This window comes from Zychaea mexicana, assembly GCF_025766255.1.
Source record: "Zychaea mexicana strain RSA 1403 chromosome Unknown BDB00scaffold_142, whole genome shotgun sequence".
Lineage (NCBI taxonomy): Eukaryota > Fungi > Mucoromycota > Mucoromycetes > Mucorales > Lichtheimiaceae > Zychaea > Zychaea mexicana.
Genome location: NW_026516805.1, coordinates 20,261 through 39,013, shown reverse-complemented (window position 1 = coordinate 39,013; position 18,753 = coordinate 20,261). Strand labels below are relative to the sequence as shown.

Genomic DNA, 18,753 nt, shown 5'->3' with positions numbered 1-18,753 from the left:
CAACTTTCCATGTACATACTATTTCCACGTTTCTTGTGAACTTTTCCAAAAATAATAAAAGATCGTTATAAAGAGCGCGAACTTACTGCCTGCCCTGTCGTACCGCCCCCGCCACCTCTACTGCAAATTTCTCACACACCGCACCCAAAAAGAGGAAATCCCTCTCCAGCCAATCACGGTTCAGAATGGGGGAAAGGGCTTCCTCTTTTCTATCCGGTAGTGAATTCATCCGGTCTGTTCCGGTTTATATATATTTTGTGGGTTTGCCCCAGCTCAGGTTTTTTTTGGGTTCTTTTTTACCTGTCTTTACCCGCCCCTTTTCTAGATTTTACATAAGAAATGGCCACCTCTGCAGCATCACAGTCGGCAATCTCGAGATTCATCAACTCGCCAGCGGGTCCCAAGACCATTCACTTCTGGGCCCCTGCCATGAAATGGGTAAATTACTCTACTTTTTATTTAGAGTTTATGTGAAAACCTTCTGATTGCTGAATAATGGGATTGTGCGTTTTATATGTTTGCATATTATATTTAGGCTTTGGTCATTGCTGGTATCAGTGACTTGCAGCGCCCTGCTGAAAACTTGAGCTTGCCGCAAAACTTGTGTAAGTCTCTTTCATTTGAGCGTTCGCGTATGGTGTGCGTGTATGAAAAAGCAAATACATTTCAAGCAAAAGAAGTAACGTGAGTTATTATTTGAATAGCTTTGGTCGCCACTGGTCTTATCTGGACCCGTTATTCCATGGTGATTATACCCAAGAACATTACCCTCGGCACTGTCAATGTTTTCGTAGCAGGCACTGGCCTGATGCAAGTGGCAAGAATCATGAAGTAAGTCTTCCTAGTAGTAAAGAGGAAACAGGAAAAGAACGGCAACTCAACATGGTTTTTTACATTAGCTACCGTATGTCGGATGAGTACAAGCAAAAGCAGGCGCAAGAACAGGCCGTCAAGGCTGCCTAGAGGATGTGCGATTGTTATATGTTTATACTTTTTTTTGTGCATAATGTATATTCTTTTTCCTCCATTTGACATATAAAAAAAGAGAGAGAGCTCATTCCCCCTACAACCTCCTATACTACTACTATACTATGATATATACTTTAAAGCGAAGCTTGCATTGGGCATTTCACTGACGAAGAGACAGAGGAACATGGTTGTTACTGAAAAATACCTGGGAATTGGGTGTTACATACCACGCTAGCACGGTGTATATTTTCGGATGTGTGCGAAGCACCCGCGCTCTATTTTTTTCGTGTTCCTCGGGCTCCTGTGTGAGCTGGCAACACTCTCACTGTTTTTCTGGCTTCTAACGTCAAAATATGCCATTATCTTGCAAGATCTTCTTTTCCACTTTTTATAACATAACATTAACCAAGACATGGCAGCACTGCTCTGATTAAGACAATATACTAAAATGGAAAGTTACGTTATAGTACAGCCTCTTTTAGTTTTATCTAAGGTTATGCTTGGATAGAGTCCTACCTAGCCTCGTAAACAAGAAGTAAATAGCATAAACCCCATGAGTATTAACTCATGGAAAACCGCGATTCGGTGAGAAACATGAAGAAACATCGTAGCACAAAGCGCTTTGGAAAAGCAATGATATAGAAACTTGCCAGGATGCTGGAATCAGTAACACCAGTACATAGGTTCTCACTTATGGCACCTTGACAGCCTTAAATAAAACAGCATTTTGTACAGTTAGATAGGAAACTTGATTGTATGAATAACACGAGTGTACACATAGTTTAGCCTTTACTAGATGTTTCTCTAGCTCTATTTTGGGTTGTTTATAGAGATTATTTTAAAGACATGAGTAGCTATATTATTTTATAATGAAAAGTTATCAACATAATATTAAGGAAGCAAAAGGTCGTTTGTACAGATTCTATTGAATTGTTATACACGTAACTGTATTGCACATAAACGTTATTGTAGTTTCGGTAATGTCTCTCTTGCAGACTATCTACTCTACAATTTGTTCGGCTACAAGGTGTTTCGTCAATTGTTCGATAACATAATGGGGAAAGGGCACGCCTCGCTTGAGCGTCGATTGATAACGCAAGGCGTAATCATCAGCGTGTCCAACGACGTACAGGGCGAAATAGAACTTATACCAAAAAACATTGTGAGCCCTTTGTATCAATGAGATGATGGTGCAAAAACGGGAAGCACCGCATCTAAAATGTAGATGATAGTTGCCATGATTTTCTTGCCCAAATATACGACGTTTCTTTTCCAATGGTTGTTGGAGATATTTCATGATTATCCTCATTATATTTAAAAGCGATTCAACGCAAGTTAGGATGTTGGCCAACGTCGGCAGATCACGTTGTGATTTCCTTATTTCCACCGCCCATCTTGTTTCCTTTGATTATGTATCTGATGACATGCTACTGTCCACACGTTTATATGACCAAACGATTCCCTAAACATCATAATCCACTGTTGGGAAAACTAATTTCAGGAATTATGAGTTTTTCCTGTAAAGCGACGATCCCTATTGGAGGGACTAGTCATTTCGGCGCTCATTATCAGCCGTCGCCCACGGTGTGCAATGCCTTTGAAAGCGATCCAGAGACTAAGTCCTTCTTGACCTATTGGTAAAGGTGACATGGCTCGGTGAACATTTTCGTACACTGACCGGATCAGTGGCTCAAACCAAAAACGTAGCCTTGGAGCGTTCATTATACGGGAAATTCTACATGGTTTAAAGCAAACGCATGTAGTCCAAGAGCAAACACATATTACTATCCCTGCCAACTTTAATTGATATGCCACCTTGCCACCAGTCAATGCACCAGTCGTGGATGGAACTACTGCTGGGAGAAGTCTTGTAGCGAAGAAGCTGCTCGTCCCCAGCACACTTTTCTGTGGCATCTAAAGACAAGACTTAATAAAAATTAAGCGGATCGTGGATCGTAATTTTATACCAAAAGGGACTATATGTTAAGCTAAGTGGGACGTAATGCACAGTAAACGGTGCTTTTAACGTATATAAAAAGCAAAAGTAAAAGAGCAGGATTTTTCTCTCGTAACATCATTAATTCGGCAACGACAAGTAGACTGCAAAGAGACGATCAGAAACACAATGTGTATTTTGCTGTGGAAATAGGCAACAATAGGGGTAAATTCGTTACGTCTCTCTTTTTTTTTAACATAACGAAGGCTATGAACGCGTACGCACAAACCCACACTAACGACAAGCATAACGGAAGTAAATCAGCAGGAAGCAAAGGTAGTCTAGGAATGAGGAAAATCAGGAAGAGCACAACACAGATCTTTCTTTTTTGGATAGTGACGAAGTTACGCGTGTGTCGAAACCTTGAACGTTCCAACAGCTTTCCCCCTGAAACGAAAACTATGTAGAGTGAAAGCGCATTCTGACGCAACGATTTGGCCAATTGACTTTGCACTCGAAATGCACAAAGGGATGGCGAGTGAACAAGGTAATAAATGGGGCAACGAATTACGCACGCAAAAGTGTCAAAAGTTGTAGGAAGTCATCGTTTGTAGTGTTATTCTTCTGATCATCCCCTTGGATCTTGAACGCTGCTTTAAAAGAACGTAGAACCGCACAAAAACAAACAAACCGATTTACTTTATCGGCAGCAATGAAAAACAATGAAGGAATGAGTCGAATTCACTAGCGGCAGCAGATACTTATTATGAGCGGGCCAACTTATCTGTAGCAGCACATACTTGGGATGGAGGATGGAGGGAGGAGGTTACACGGCGTGGTTCAGAGAACTGTTGGCGGATAGCGAAAATGATAAAGCAGCAGTTGACGAGCACGGTTAAACATAGAAGATAACGGGTCTTTATTATATACTGCAGCGATGGGGGCATCTTTTTCCGCACACACATAACATTACGTACCACACACACAGTCAAAAAATAATATCAAAGTACTGTGAACTACGCTATATACACACGCTGTTTGTCTTGTTGGGTGAAGGACTGTAAACTGGCTGCTGGGTGGAATGTATTCTCAACATTCACTGATAGTGAATTGTCTACCTTGTCAATCACTCCTGTATTGCCATTTGATTGCTCACAGAAAAGCATTTCTTCCGTGAATCTACATGCTCATTCACATTCGTGTCTTTGTTTTCGCTTTACACGGTGCCGTGCACGGACCCCCTCACAACCAAGCGGCGACATCGTCGGAGGGTACAGCTCCGCATGGTGAGAGACACGTACCACTACCGCCGAAGCACGCTTGTCTACTTGACCATCAAGTACCACTCCTTTCCTTTCCTTTGGTGCTGTATGTTTTGTTATGTCATAGTAGGCAACCCACAAGTTGATTCGCAATCCGTTATCTGGGCCAATGAGAGTCCACGGGGATTTGAAGTCCCGAACGAGAAAAAATGTCTATATAAAGCGAGCAATTTCGCCTTTCTTTTTCTCTTCTCTTCAGTTCGTTTTGGTACAGCTTTGGTCTGTAGTACAGATGCACTGCTCTGTGCCATGATCGGGTCATATGCTTGTGCTGGCGATTGTCAAGAGGATTCTGAGGATTGGCTGGATTCAGTGGTCCGCTCGGAGGAAATCTTTTGCAATGTACCAGTGGGAATGTGGACACGTACCTTTGGGTATGTGGTGGGATAATTAAAACGAACTTTTTATTTTTATTAAACACAAATAAACAAAATGATAAACAAAATAAAACAATCTTTTTCTTTTCGCACTCTTCTCATAAACGTTTTACCGCTTTATTTTTTTTGCTTTGTCTTTTTTTCATGTGCTTGACAAGTTCCTTATCTTTTTTGCCCACCCACAGCTCCGTGCTAAACAAAGCGCAGAACAATGACAGACGACAGTAACATGATCACAACGCGCTTTATCACACTTTGACACTCCTCTTCACTTTCTGTGTTCGCCTACATTGCTTGTTACCGCAGATATGATGCGACCTTCTTGTGAAAAGGGGTTATTTTATAAGAGGCAACACCAGAGCATACGCCAACAGACATGTATATGATAACTGCCAGATCTTCAAATTCGGAAAGTCTGTTTCAGCTGCTCGCCTCTCTCTCTTTTCCTGCACGTAGCTTATCACAACAGGAGTTTCGTATCATTTTGGTTCTTTTAAAGCGTGATTCTTGAACCAAACGTCACTTCCAAGAGGCGACAAGAAGGCGATAAGGCTTGCGCAATGACCGTGCAAATAGTTCTTATGCATGTTGACCGCGTTGTAAACTCTTTGGTCTGCTCGAATTTGTATCCTTTGAGTAGATCGATGATGACGTCTGTATTAGAAATGTAGTTTGATGTTAGTGAGTGGCTTTTATGTCAGTGTGCTAAGAAAACACTAAACGAAAACAAAGAATCGGCAGTGCTAAGGTCAATAGTAAAGAGTAGATCTCGCTTGCATACTTAGATTTATGTATAGATACTGCTTAATGAATTTACTGAAGTTTAAAGGGCGCAAATGGACGCCTTCAATTCAACAAACCATCTACGAAAGGGGCCATCTTGCTCGCCTTTTCCTCAAATGAACTTGCACCTGACGAATATGAGTGATTCCATTACTGCAGTGGTATTACTGTATCATAGCTGTCTGGCTTCTTCCTGATGCTTTGCTTCTTGATTGAGCTATCATCGCTACCATCTGATAATATATAAATCATAGCATATATAAGATCGACACGTCATTAACCATCATCAGGACAAATATGACACGTCTTAAGAAATCCCACTGGTAATACATAATGCTATAGAGTATGCAGACTGCGTGTGAGCAATGATAACGTTACCTTGCTGCGATTTCATAATGATGCACCCGATAGGGTCTCTTACTAAATGTTCATACGCGCGAAACATTTTCTGCGCCATCTAACAACAGCGACAATAGTACAAGTTGGGTTGAAAGAAAAAAGTCTTGTGTACATGTGTCGTTTAGCCATTTTACCGTCCAGTTTGACAGAAACAACAGCCTACACTACTTTGACAACAATGTCAGTACCGTATGGGTCGGGTGCTAGTGAACTCACTGTAATGGTGCGTGCTATACGCCGGAACGAAAGAAGAAAAAAGACGAACCTGCTGGCATTTATTACTATATATAGGAAAGCTTGCGTGTGGTGTGGCAGCGAAAAATAAGGTATACACGTGCCTGGATTTAAAATGTGCATTATCACCAATTTCGTGCTTCAGGTTTATTTCCTGAGAACTCTGTGCTAGAGTGGAAAATCCGTTCTGCTGCATTACATATAATATTACAACTACGCCTATAGTGTTAGCAGCAGCAACAGCAGCAACGGATGGTATCACGGTAACAAAGACGATACCTCGCCGATTAAGCAATGTACGGTTTAGATGAAGCTCTTGTCGTTTGCCTTGTGCATCGTCAACTGCACAATGGCCCAAATTATACTTTAAAGTATCGTAAAAGGTCCTCAGCTTATGACCAAGCTCTTTGTCGGTTAAAGATGTTACCATTGGTATCGTATTGCATAGGAAGAGCTGCAACTTACGATACATGTGGCAGCCCATCTTTGGCAACAGTGCCAAGAATGACCATTTGGAAAAAAGCTTTGCGTATGATACACACTCTCTTTCACTTTTAATGCCTCACCCCTCACCCCCTTGCTTGGCTCATCTGGTGTCATCCAGCACCTCTGAAAATTATGATGTCAACGGGACTTATTGCAAAATATTATACATGTAAACCTTCAGAGCTAAATTCATTATGATATGGACATACTTTTCTTGTAAGGATGTTTGTCTTTTGTTGACCCAAACCGTTTAATCTTGGCTGGCCGCTATTGTTGCTATCGTCGACGACTCGAGTTGTATGGACATAAACCAATCAAGCAAACCATGTTATTTACCTAGGGATGACCAGGAGCTTGGCGTTTTTTTAAAACTGTTTGCCGTGATCGTGTATCAGGATTTCATCGCTAATCTAGCAACACACATAACTGCCCACAATTCATTATCACCTATATCACTGCTATCATGGATAGAACAACCGGTACACTGCTCGACTAGTTGTCAGTCTTTTAAATATATCTGTGACAATCGCTTTCTGTATGATTTTGGTTCTTGGTGACGCTTGGAAGCGAACCTATTTCTTTGCCGACTTTTGCAAATCCTATGGGGTCGTTTCAACGTACACGTAGAGAATGATTAGATATCTGGGCTTTCGCGCAATCAAAAGGAAAGGTAGTTTTTATTTTTATCATACCAAAAGTTGATCAAAACTTGTCTTTCAGTGCTTCTTGCATCGTTTTTTCTTTAAGGCAATCATTGTTTTTTATTTGTCTTCAACTTTTATGGTATTCCTCATTTCTTGACATGTACAAAGTAAGCCTATCGAAAGAGAAGAAACGGAGAGGAACTTTATAGGGATGTGTAGGCAAAGGAAGAGAGGAAGACCATGTAGCGCGTAAAAAGGTGTAACAACCCTTTACTATGGGCGCGGAACTTTGAAAAGGAGAAGGTCTGGCAGGCATCTGCAGAGCTTTTTCTTGGTGCTGGTTCGTTCTCGTCATATCGCGTTTCTAAGTGGTTCACTTTATCGATCTCCTATAGGAGTCACGCCAGGTGGTGATTTAATCATTTGGCTTTTGGATATGTCAACGTCCTAACTAGGGAGGCCGTCCATGGCATAAACGATGGGCTGCATTTACTTCTGGCGGTTGGGTTAATTTGGGATGGAGACGGAAGCGTCTAGTAAATGCTGACATAGAGAGCTTATTCGTCTCAATATCAAACTTCTTGGGTATGATGGATTTTTCGGATATGAATTCTAGAATATGTTCAAAAAAGCCCCGTCATATTATATTAAGCTCTGCCCTTGTTAAAAAGTGGCCCGGAACGTAATAACATGTATCGCCGTAGCGTATGTTCTGAAATCTGTAAGAGACTGCAAAAAAAAACTTGGATCAACACCAGAGGAGCCACAGCTATAAAAAAATCGCAGAGCGGGTCCTCTCCTCAGAAAATTAAACATTTCTTTTTTTTTAAAAAGCCCTTGGGCGTTAAATACAACTTTGTTGGCAATAGATCAACGTAAAAAATAGAGAGACAAGAGACAATGAGTTCCGGAATTGCACGTGGTCGTTTAATGGAAGAACGTAAATCGTGGCGTAAAGACCACCCTCATGTAAATAGTAAAAAAAAGCATGGAGCCTGCATTTATTGTTTCGATAATTAGCTAACAGTTGCATGACCATTGGACAGGGTTTTTGGGCACGGCCTGGTAAGCTTCCAGATAACACACTCGACCTCATGCAATGGACATGTGGCATTCCTGGTAAAGAAAATGTAAGTTTGCTTCTTTGTTCTTTAGAATGTTCCATTGAAAAAGAAAATTGTGGTCAAACACACAAAAGAAGAAATGAGCTTACTTGAATCCTTTCAGACTCCATGGGAACATGGGGTGTACAAGATCACCATGATTTTTCCTGAAGGTAATGATTGCGTTTTTTTTTCTGAACGAATATAGTGTGGATAAGAAAACGCATATCAATGAAATTCACTAACAAGCATACATTCGCATTATATCAATCTTTATAGAATACCCAAGCAAACCACCAAAATGTAAGTAACTCTGCATGAGTGTACACGGGCTTGACGACTGGGAATAAGTCGCTTTCTTGGGTTTTTTATAGAATAAAAGACTAAAAACATATCCTTTTTCATAGGCAAGTTTACTCCACCACTGTTTCATCCCAACGTTTATCCATCAGGCACTGTATGTCTTTCCATTCTGAATGAAGATGAAGGATGGAAGCCAGCAATTACTTTGCGACAGGTATAACGGCTTTTCGACAAGAGAAGAAGATGCGCAGCGATAATGGGAAAGGGGAGAAATTTAAAGTATATGTTGATAATAGATCCTTTTGGGCATCCAAGATCTACTGAATGATCCCAATCCGGACAGTCCTGCACAGCAAGATGCTTATATGCTTTTCAGGTAAAAAGAAGAAACAAGAATTGATGGTAAAGAAAAGGACGACGGAATTAACACACGTCACATGTATGTATTACAGAAAGGATAAGGTTGAATATGAGCGACGGGTTCGCGAACAAGCAGCAAAGAACCGAGCGTAGAAGCAGCAGCAGTCCAGTACTAGTCAAAATACATTCATACATACATATAAACATATACTTCAGCGTATATTCTTGTGCATTTTTACCTCAAAAACATATCAATAAACGAAAAACAGAGAAACAACAACACAACGTGGTAATATTTTACTTTACTTTATCAAATATGTACAATCTCTTGTTGAGTGGGGGTTGGGGACCACGATCAATATACGTTTTAAACTTTGCATTCCCAGCTTGCCACGACGTAAAGACCACCAGCATGGTGGAGCAAACACACCAACGTCCATTGACCAACCTCACTCACAGTGATGGTGCCGTCATAAGTATGGTCTTGTGGATAATACATTAGTTTATAGAGTCGCCCGTTCGGACTACGGATAGCGAGTTTGTGGTGCGTTTGATTGCTTTTGACCGAAAAGTTGTATTTCTGCAGCGGATACAGTTGATAGCATTGTGGTTCTTGCACATAGAATTCGTACTGACATACATGTATATGGACAAAATCAAATGTCGGCTGTTGTTGTTGTTGTTGTTGTTGTATTTGTGGCATCTGTTGCGTCAAGCGGAAACAGAGCGCCAATGGATAATGTTTTGCACCAAGCTTTTCTTGTTGCTGTTGGCCCGTTCCCGTTGTCGGAACCACACGTGGACCGGCATAAATCTTGAGCCAACCCATCCATTGACCTGGCGGTAACTGGGCCTTGATTTTACATATCCGATCACCGCCATTGTCATCCAAACTTTGTGCTAATCCGCGTGTTTTCAAAAGTGCTGTGCGCGTCATGTCATGTTGTGTCGTTCGCGTTTCGACTTCAGCGTAACATGCAATGTCTGGATCGATTTGGAGCGTAATGTGGCACATCTTGTCGCCGACAAGCTCGCAACTGGCAGGGTCGTAGTCGAGCACGTGGATGTGATGCTGGAAGAATGGTAGGCAGACGAAGGGCAAGGCGAAAAATGTGTTGATGCTGACAGGTGGTTCGAGATATTGGTCGACGGCGCTCGTCGGGAAATGGGTGTAGATCATATCGAGCGGTCGACATAAAAACCAGTGTGGTTCTACTACAAGTGGCATGGTATCACCATTGTTGTCGTTGTTACTCTTGTTGTTATACTGGTGACAAGGTGATGCTAGCCAACAATCAATAAATCTATATTCGCCTCCTACTTTAACTGTATGATAAGACCCCATTAATTTTGTATTGTTAGAAAAATCATTCGTTGCGTCAACATCGTAACTGTCTTTTCTTTTTGCTTGTTTACCAGAACACCAAGCATGATTTTCTGTTGGCATGCCATCTGCAGCCATGGTATCCTTGTGTCTACGGAGATAGCCATATACGACTTGAGCTTCAAGGTCGATGGCTTTGGCCATTTCACAGAATAGGTTTGCCATCCCAACTGCCGATGAACAACTTCTTCGAGCCAACACCTTATCGGCTGTTGTTGTTGCTGCTTCATCGTCTGTTACTGTTGCATGTTGGTTGTTGTTGTTGTTGTTGCTGTGATGGTCTACTGTTATTGCAATATTTTGTAAAATCCATACAAAAATAGCCCGCACTTTATGTAAATCGCGCCGATACGGTCGTGCCAGAAATTTCGTTGCTAGTAGTGTGGGCGTTAACATGGGTCCGCGTTGTTTGACGTTGGCCGTGTATGTATCGATGTGCGAAAATTCATGCTCGTAAAAATCGTCTATAGAAAGCTCGTCGGCTACTGGCAGCGTATTACTAAGAGAATACATGTATTAGCATATGTATTGTGATTAAAGTGTGTGTTATATGTTGAAGGAGAAAAAAAAGCTTGGCGTGTATACCTGAGGATCTGGAACGGGTTCAATAGCCTGGGCTCCGCGACTCCGTGAGTCGACATTGGCGTCGTCGTCGTTATTGTCGTGTCACCAGAAGCATTATAATTACTACCAAATGCGGATATTGCTGGCGGTGGTGGTGTTTTCGGTCGGTTGACACTCCATATGCGATATGCCGCATGCTGATCCTTGGTCACGCCCTCTATCCGAACCTTTTGTGGCTGTAAGAGACCTTTGAGTCTGCGAGACAGATTACGCCGTAATGGTGCGCCAACATCTGGCCCAGGCCTTGGATTCCAAAACGTCGGGTGTAATACACTGTCGGTTTCTGCTGCTGCATCATCTTCATCCATACTGAGGTCCTCTTCGTCCTCATCTTTGTCGTCATCGCTTTCTTCTGGTCGGGCAGAGTGTATTCGATTCAGTTTATGCGGTTTGTATTGATGTCGTGTGGCATTTGTACTCAAAGCCGTGGCAGTACGTGCTGTTTCTGTAGTTGTTGGCATGAGTGGTAATGATTGTCGTTTACGTTGTTTATGCTGATGCTGTTGTCGATATTGATAAGGATGGGAGTGCGGTGGTGCCGATGGTGCTGGTAGAGCAGTAGGAGGATAAAAGCCATTTGAAGATGATGATGTTGAAGAAACAGAAGAAGGCGATGATAGCTCAAAGATGCTGCTGGACGTGGATGAGACAGATAATGGTGAGCGCAAGAGAATTTGTTGGTTTTGTAACGATTTTAGCGGATGCGACGGCCGTGTAATAGGTTCCTCTTTACTATTCACATCTGCTAAATAGATATCTTCTATGGCATGTGTAAGTTGAGCTACAGGCACTGGCTTACGCGTGATTTTGCGTTGTTGCTGTTGTTGCGGTTGCTGTTGTTTCTGTTGCTTGTTTTGTCGAGACAGAGGAGGCGGATGTATTACAGACTCTGTCGTTGCTTCCGACGATATAACCGGTTCAGGTGACGATGACAAGGGAAGGGGCTCATGAGGATACAATGGCATTGAATGATCGTTGGACATTTGATGAGGAGCTGACAATCGACGTGCCAGATACTGTTGTTGTTGCTGTTGCTGCTGAACAGGTTGCGGGTGCTTTTTGGGACGTCGTCGTTTGGTTCTATTTGAAACATGGTGGCGACAAGTGGGTGAGGTGATGGCATGATGATTTTTATTATTATTCTTAGGAGGGTTGTAGTCGTAATAGTCCATTATTGGAGTATGAGTGGGCAAAGACCGGGAAGGAACAGGTTGAGGATATCGGGCTGCTTGCACGGATGCTAACCAATACGGACTAGTCCAACGTTCATTCATTGGTAAAGAAATATATTTATTATCACAAAAAGAGGAAATAAGAGAGAGAGAGAGAGAGAGAGAGGCACGTACACACACAACTAGCTGAAAAAGGAGGTTGTTTGTGTATCGTGTTGGGAGTAACAGAAGATGTAATGCGTCATTGTTGGATTGCTGTTGTGTGTGTGTGTGTGTGTGTGTGTGTGTGTACATAAACTAATACTAAACAAATCGATCAAACTTTATCCAAATTTGATGCTTTGTTTTCGTCACCGGGAAAAGAGGAAAAGGGGAGAGTTTTGGGTGAGTACGGAAGATGGAGAAAATGTCTTTCAATTTTTTTTAAAAAGGTATCGTATCGTTTTACAGAATAATAGGTGTTTTTATAAAGAATAATCATTATTAGCATGGTTCTCCTGCTGCTATTTCTTTCAGTCGGCATCGCTCATGATTGCATCCGCCACCTCGTTCAATTTCTTGTCCTCTTCCTGTACTGCATCATGGATTCGCTTATCCGTTTCTTCCTTCAGCATCGCCTCTTTGGCTTCGCGCGTAAGCGGCAGTCGTTCGTTTTCACGATCGGCCTGCTTGGCATCCTCGAATGTAGTGATCGCCGACTTGATGCCCTCGACGCCAAGGGCAAGGGTTCCCAATGGCAGCTTGCCTGTTGGTGACAGCGTCTTGAGTTCCATCACGCGCTCAGAGTTCTCACGCAATACAGAGAATACGCGTGACATCTTGCCAACGGCAAGGATCTTGTTGCGAATGACAGTTCGGCGTTCTTCTTGCTCTTTGGAAGAAGACGAGGCAGACTCTTCAAGTGATAACCGGTGCTCTTCGTCGGCCAATTCGTCTTTGCTGCAAATGTTCAAGATGGCGATCAGCATGTCGGTAACTAGAGTAAGTAGAGAGGTGAGTATCCATGGACCATGCATCGATCCAATTATCCTGCACAGCACACACGCGTGCGCGTATAGACAACTTACTCTTCTCGCCAACAAATGGCAGACTCCATGTAAATACATCCATGAAGTTCGGAAGCCAGTAGGGGTGGGGTGTGCAGTTGAATTGACGGATGTTCATGACGTTGTTTTCGTATTTGAGGACGGCAGCCTTGTTGTTGTATATGTCTAGGTAGTTGGGCGCAGAGAAGATGGTCATGACCGAGGGGAAGGATGTTGTTTTGCTTTTACGGTACATGCGATAGCCTGCATCCTGAGCTTCGTGTGCACGGATGATTGACAATAAGCCGTTTCGTTCAAGGAATGCGCATGCCGCGTGATAACTGAATCAAATTCCGCTTTGCATGAATAAAACAACAACAACCCACAACCACAACCACAATTCCTCACAATCTTAAACCAGTTTTCGTTGGCACCCCCTCTCATTATGTGAATTACCTGAAAAAGTATGAACATCCTCGCACATTATTGTGAATAAACAACTCGTTTGTCTTTTCTTGACCGAACTCTTCCAACGGATCGGCCCACAGCAAATCACACATTAATCCATGCGTAGGAGGCTCACGGAAACGATCAACCTAACAAAAGACATTGTTAGTAACCTCCTTCCTAATGCATGTGTCTCATCCACTAACCAGTCAACCGACTAACTAACTCTCTAGCTCCCTTTTCCTTGTGCAAGATCTTGCTTACATTTCTCAAATCATCCAAAGTTTGTAATTCAGGGGATAAACCGCCATGGATACACAGGAATTGGCGGTTCATGACGGCGGCCAAGGGCAGTGAGCAGAACGATTCCATACATGCATCATACACGGGTTCAGTATACTTATGTCGACCTAAATATGTTTCCGTCCCGAAAATGTTAGCGAGATTCTCTTCTCTATTCTATTCTTACACTAGGCCACTCCATCTTTCTCTCTCTCTCTCTCTCTGTGTAGTGTGCCTTGAGACCAATAAGAAAACTTACATTCAATCTTAAAGGTGAAATAATCTGTCAAGTGCCTGCACTCATGGTTGCCTCGAAGCAAAAAGAAGGTATCGGGATACCACATTTTTAAAGACCACAAGTATAATACACACTATCAGAGATGATGTTTCGGCAATATCGGCCGTCGCCGTTTGTAAAAAAAATTAGTGTCACTTGAAAAAAACACATACAAGTGGCAAATGTTACCCCGCACAGCCCACTGTCCAGCCATCCCATCATCATCATCACCATTCCATCATCGTCATTATCATCTGATGCATGTCGCACATACCTCGATTGAAAAGTATCCTCTATCCACATAGTCGCCCAAAAACAAATATCGCGTTGATGCAGGGTCGCCACCCACTTCAAACAACTTCATCAAGTCATAGTATTGACCATGGATATCACCGCATACTGGGTTTGTAAATATAAAAAAAAAACCCGTTAGAAGAGAGAGTCTCGAACGACACACATAAACACACACACACACACACGGACGGTACCTGTGATGGGTGCTCCCACTTCCAACAGATTAGGCTCTGTCTTTAGTATCTCGGTGCCTTTCTCAATAATATACAATGCCTGTTCTTCAGACAGTCGTCCTTCTCGATAAAAATGGTCTTTCAAGAATGCAATATTTGGCAAGCCCGGTCGTTCTTGACTCCAAAATTCTTCGTCTGTAGGAACAGACACTGCTGGTGCAGGAACATCTTGTTTTACCCAACACACACACACAATTAAAACAGTGTTAATTCAAAGAAAGCACTCACAGTCCCTGAGACGTTTGAAAACTATTTCTCGGCTGAATATATGTATAGAGTACCTTTAATGACTCGTTCTCTTGTGCTTACAATGGTACCATCCTCGGTCTTGTGCATGGTAAAGTCGATTGTCGGAATCTCGGGCTTGTTTTGCAAACGACGAATGATAGGGCTGACATCAGCCTTGTTTTGCTCATCAGTATCCATGGTTTGAATAGTATTTAGAGGTTGGTAGGTAGACTGTGAATGAAAAGAATGCGTGATGGAAAAAAAAAAAAGTTAAAATAGAGAAAGGGAAATCTTTAAAACTAAGACCTCGAGTAACCAAGAAAAAAAAAAAGTGGTCGTCGTGCAAACCGAACAGCGAATAAACGACAAAGTGCTGCTATGGTTACACAAAGCGTGCTCGTGAATTGGAAGCTCGATTGACATTATTAGCAGCATAAAGCTGCCTGATATATAAACAGGCTTGCTTCCAGCCATGTGATTTAAACACTTCTTCTCTTTTTCGTATACCTCACCTCCTTTTCATCCTTTTCTCGCCAACCCTCTTTCTCCCACTCTCTTTTCTTTTATTTTCCACACCCCATAAACTAAATGGACACAGTTGCCTACGATTCAGTCAAGGCAGCTTTCAAAGTAGCTGCCTCCATATTCTTCCGAGAGATCAGGTCAACAGGGTCTTCCCAAGTGCCCGAAAACGATCCCGTCATTTTCATTATTGGCCCCCATGCCAATCAATTCGTTGATCCCGTAAGTGTCTCTCTTCTTTCTTTCTATATACCATAGCGGTGAACTGAAACCTTTTCAACGTATTAGGGCATGGTGCTTATTACCAATCCACGTCGATTCGCACCCCTCATGGCCAAATCGTCATTCAAGAAAAAGGTCATTGGCCAGCTGGCCACAATGATAAAAGCCAGTGAGTTCTACTTGGTTCATCCAAAATGGATATATACTACGCGTTGGGAGGAAGGGGCAAACGAAGGAAAATTACTGACTAGCATATTATACAATTACAAAAAAAAAGTTCCTGTTATCCGACCTCAAGATCTCGCATCCAAAGGCAAAGGAACCGTCCGTTTGTCAGAAGATGGATCACGCTTGATCGGCACAGATACGGCGTTCCACCAACAAGTGGCAGCACGCGATTTAATTTCACTCAGCAAGCCATTGAAAGTCGAAGTAGCAGAAGTAATCTCGGATACCGTAGTCGTGCTCAAGAAGCCTGTGGCAGAACCTAATGTGGTAGCAGAGGATGTCACGTATAAAATCATCCCGCATATCGATCAGAGCACCTTGTATGATCAGGTGCATAAGCGTCTTGCTGAATCGGGTTCTATTGTGATCTTTCCCGAAGGTGGTAGCCATGATCGTTCTGAAATGCTTCCACTCAAAGGTAGAGGATAGTCCATTGCTGTCTATTTGCTTATTCAACGTCCAGTACGAGAATACTTAGCACGCTGATTATTTTTATTGTGTATCATTACTAGCTGGATTCGCTATAATGGCATTAGGTGCTATGGCCGAACATCCCGGCATTTCGGTCAAGGTAACAATAGTAGTAACATCTCACCAAAAATCAAATGATCAACTCTAAATTGCTGTTCTTTTTTTTTCCCCCTTTCATCAGATTGTTCCTGTGGGTAAGCCTTTTTCATATCACGGTAGTACCATCCAAAGGTTACAAATATATTTAATAATCATGACATTTGCTATAGGACTGAACTATTTCCATCCACACAAGTTCCGATCACGCGCTGTTATTTCATACGGTGCTCCTATTACGGTCGAACACGAATGGGTCGAGCAATACAAGCAAGGTGGCGCTGCCAAGCGGGAGGCCATTGCCGCACTTTTGGAAGCTGGCCATGAGGGATTAAAGAGTGTCACAGTGAATGCGCCGAGCTATGATACCCTTATGGTAAGTAGCACTCTATTATAGTTTGCATTGTTTTGACACATGAAAATGTCTAAAAAAATCCCCATTATGGCGGATCTCCAAAATGCATTATTTTAGATGATTGCTGCAGCCCGTCGATTGTACCGCCCTGCAGCTGAACGCAAACTACGATTGGATCAGGTGGTGGAACTCAACCGTCGTTTCTTGCTTGGCTACAAGCATTTTGAAAAGGATCCGCGTTTGATTGAATTAGCGCGCAAGGTCCAAGCTTACAACAACACACTCAAGTATTTTGGACTGCGTGATCATCAGGTGGAACGAACAAAGACTGCGCCGCTGTCTGCCGTCTCGTTGCTGTTGTCGCGTATTGCTCGCTTGGTCGGACTTGCATGTGTCGGATTTCCTGCGTAAGTTAGTAATACTCGTGGTTTTCTCTCTCTCTTTGTCTCCCTCTGCTAAATGAATGCTTCAATGTTAGTCTCCTTCTGAATTCACCCATTGTCCTCCTTGTCTCTACCATCAGCCAGAAAAAACAAAGAGGTAAAACAGTCACTGCTGTTCTAGGAGAGAGAGAGAGAGAGAGAGAGAGAGAGTGCGTGTGTATTAAAACCTTTTTGTGTGTGTGTGTATATCACAGAGGCACTCGCAGGCTCCAATGTCAAAATTGCTGCTCGCGATGTCCTTGCGACGTGGAAAGTCCTTGTCGTTGCCATTTTTGCGCCTGTTGTCTATGGCCTCTATTCGACCATCCTGTTTGGCTATCTGTACATGACGCAGTACCCACAACACATGGACTTGAGCCGTATTCTGGGCTGGTCCATTGCCAGCTACTTGATCCAGCCATTCTTGCATTATGCTGCCATTCGACTTTTGGAAACGGGTGTTGATTTGTACAAGTACGTTGATGAGTGGCGGCGGATAGGAAGATCTCTTTGTTTGTTTATGTTTTGCTCATGGTTTCACATTTATACACCACACGTTGTTGTTATTAATAACATCTGCTCCTTTTTATGTTATCATAGATCATTGAATCCATTACTTCTTTCCACTTTGAACCCAAGTGCTGCAGCCCACTTACGCAGTATGCGTGAGCGCTTATCGGACGACATCACATCATTCGTGAATGAAAACGGCCCCTCGGCACTGGAAGACTTTGATCCGCACAAGTTTGAAAAGTTAGAGCAGCGTGGCATGTTTGATGGTTCCACCATCCCTTGGCTTGGCCATGACCGGTCGTTGTTCAATTTCCATTCTTCTTCTTCGAGCAGCAGTCTTGCTTCATCGTCGTCGTCAGTATCGTCAGATGAAAAATGCTGATCCTGGCTTCCTTTAAATGGCCACTGTAATCGTACGCACAATCTTCCCTTATCATTGTCAATCATCATCAACGCATACCATAGCAGAACCAAGTTTTTTCTTTGACTCCCTCTACTTCAAGTCATACAAACTATAATAACACCGACAAGTCGTTTTCTTGTTTGATACCAATCTAATCTAGTGTATACCGGACCATTCGGGTTCCTGTGTTTAGTTTTTCATACAGCGATCAATCAGGCACACGTCGCCATGCCAACAAATGAACTATGCCTGTCTTGACCATCATAGGGACAAACATGGTCTTTACGCTTCCTGAAACACACACACACACACATAGGATACACGCGCGCTTCACTTGACTACTCTCGTACTCTGTGCTTAGAAAGAAAAGGAGTACAGAGACAAGACGGCTTAAGCAGAAAGTGACACAATTCAAATAAAAAGGTTGCTGGCTTTTTTTTTTTGGCATAATGATCGCGATTACGCCCTGGAAAAAAACGAGTATGAAACGATTCGTGAGCATAATCAAATTCCATCTGAGTCAATGGCGAGTTCAGGATTTCGTTGAAAGAACAGAGACTACGTTCATACGTTATACCCAATAGCGTCTGTTTTTTTTTGCCCGCCTTGTTCCTGCGCGCCTTTTCCGAGAGCAAACCC

General features: G+C 42.6%; 6 protein-coding genes across 6 annotated transcripts; 3 read left to right on the top strand and 3 right to left on the bottom strand.

The window, feature by feature from the left end:
- Positions 1-339: 339 nt before the first annotated feature.
- BDB00DRAFT_774571 (mitochondrial pyruvate carrier) lies at positions 340-963 on the top strand (the record flags this gene model as incomplete). Its single annotated transcript, XM_053120171.1, has 4 exons — positions 340-438; positions 536-605; positions 705-831; positions 900-963. 4 exons carry the CDS (start codon positions 340-342, stop codon positions 961-963), a joined length of 360 nt encoding a protein of 119 aa, XP_052973633.1.
- Positions 964-7,941: 6,978 nt separating this feature from the next.
- Positions 7,942-9,204, top strand: BDB00DRAFT_854285 (SUMO-conjugating enzyme ubc9). The gene is made up of 7 exons (XM_053125679.1): positions 7,942-8,119; positions 8,197-8,280; positions 8,378-8,426; positions 8,533-8,556; positions 8,661-8,770; positions 8,853-8,932; positions 9,009-9,204. Exons 1-7 carry the CDS (start codon positions 8,051-8,053, stop codon positions 9,067-9,069), a joined length of 477 nt encoding a protein of 158 aa, XP_052973632.1. The 5' UTR covers positions 7,942-8,050; the 3' UTR covers positions 9,070-9,204.
- A 79-nt stretch (positions 9,205-9,283) lies between these two features.
- On the bottom strand, positions 9,284-10,444 carry BDB00DRAFT_885212 (uncharacterized protein; the record flags this gene model as incomplete). The annotated part of the gene is made up of 2 exons (XM_053128397.1): positions 9,284-10,242; positions 10,333-10,444. The coding sequence occupies 2 exons, from the start codon at positions 10,442-10,444 to the stop codon at positions 9,284-9,286; spliced, it is 1,071 nt and encodes a 356-aa protein (XP_052973631.1).
- Positions 10,445-12,362: 1,918 nt separating this feature from the next.
- BDB00DRAFT_854277 (serine/threonine-protein phosphatase 2B catalytic subunit A1) lies at positions 12,363-15,209 on the bottom strand. The gene is made up of 8 exons (XM_053125678.1): positions 14,936-15,209; positions 14,616-14,822; positions 14,402-14,526; positions 14,110-14,221; positions 13,833-13,978; positions 13,578-13,717; positions 13,164-13,462; positions 12,363-13,072 (listed from the first exon to the last, which is right to left on the bottom strand). The coding sequence occupies exons 1-8, from the start codon at positions 15,078-15,080 to the stop codon at positions 12,609-12,611; spliced, it is 1,638 nt and encodes a 545-aa protein (XP_052973630.1). The 5' UTR covers positions 15,081-15,209; the 3' UTR covers positions 12,363-12,608.
- A 525-nt stretch (positions 15,210-15,734) lies between these two features.
- On the top strand, positions 15,735-18,093 carry BDB00DRAFT_774547 (uncharacterized protein; the record flags this gene model as incomplete). The annotated part of the gene is made up of 9 exons (XM_053120169.1): positions 15,735-15,795; positions 15,904-16,272; positions 16,367-16,425; positions 16,507-16,519; positions 16,595-16,797; positions 16,894-17,183; positions 17,255-17,316; positions 17,414-17,672; positions 17,799-18,093. The coding sequence occupies 9 exons, from the start codon at positions 15,735-15,737 to the stop codon at positions 18,091-18,093; spliced, it is 1,611 nt and encodes a 536-aa protein (XP_052973629.1).
- Positions 18,094-18,207: 114 nt separating this feature from the next.
- Positions 18,208-18,749, bottom strand: BDB00DRAFT_126963 (uncharacterized protein). The gene is made up of 2 exons (XM_053116173.1): positions 18,685-18,749; positions 18,208-18,580 (listed from the first exon to the last, which is right to left on the bottom strand). The coding sequence occupies exon 2, from the start codon at positions 18,560-18,562 to the stop codon at positions 18,323-18,325; it is 240 nt and encodes a 79-aa protein (XP_052973628.1). The 5' UTR covers positions 18,563-18,580; positions 18,685-18,749; the 3' UTR covers positions 18,208-18,322.
- Between the last annotated feature and the right edge of the window lie 4 nt (positions 18,750-18,753).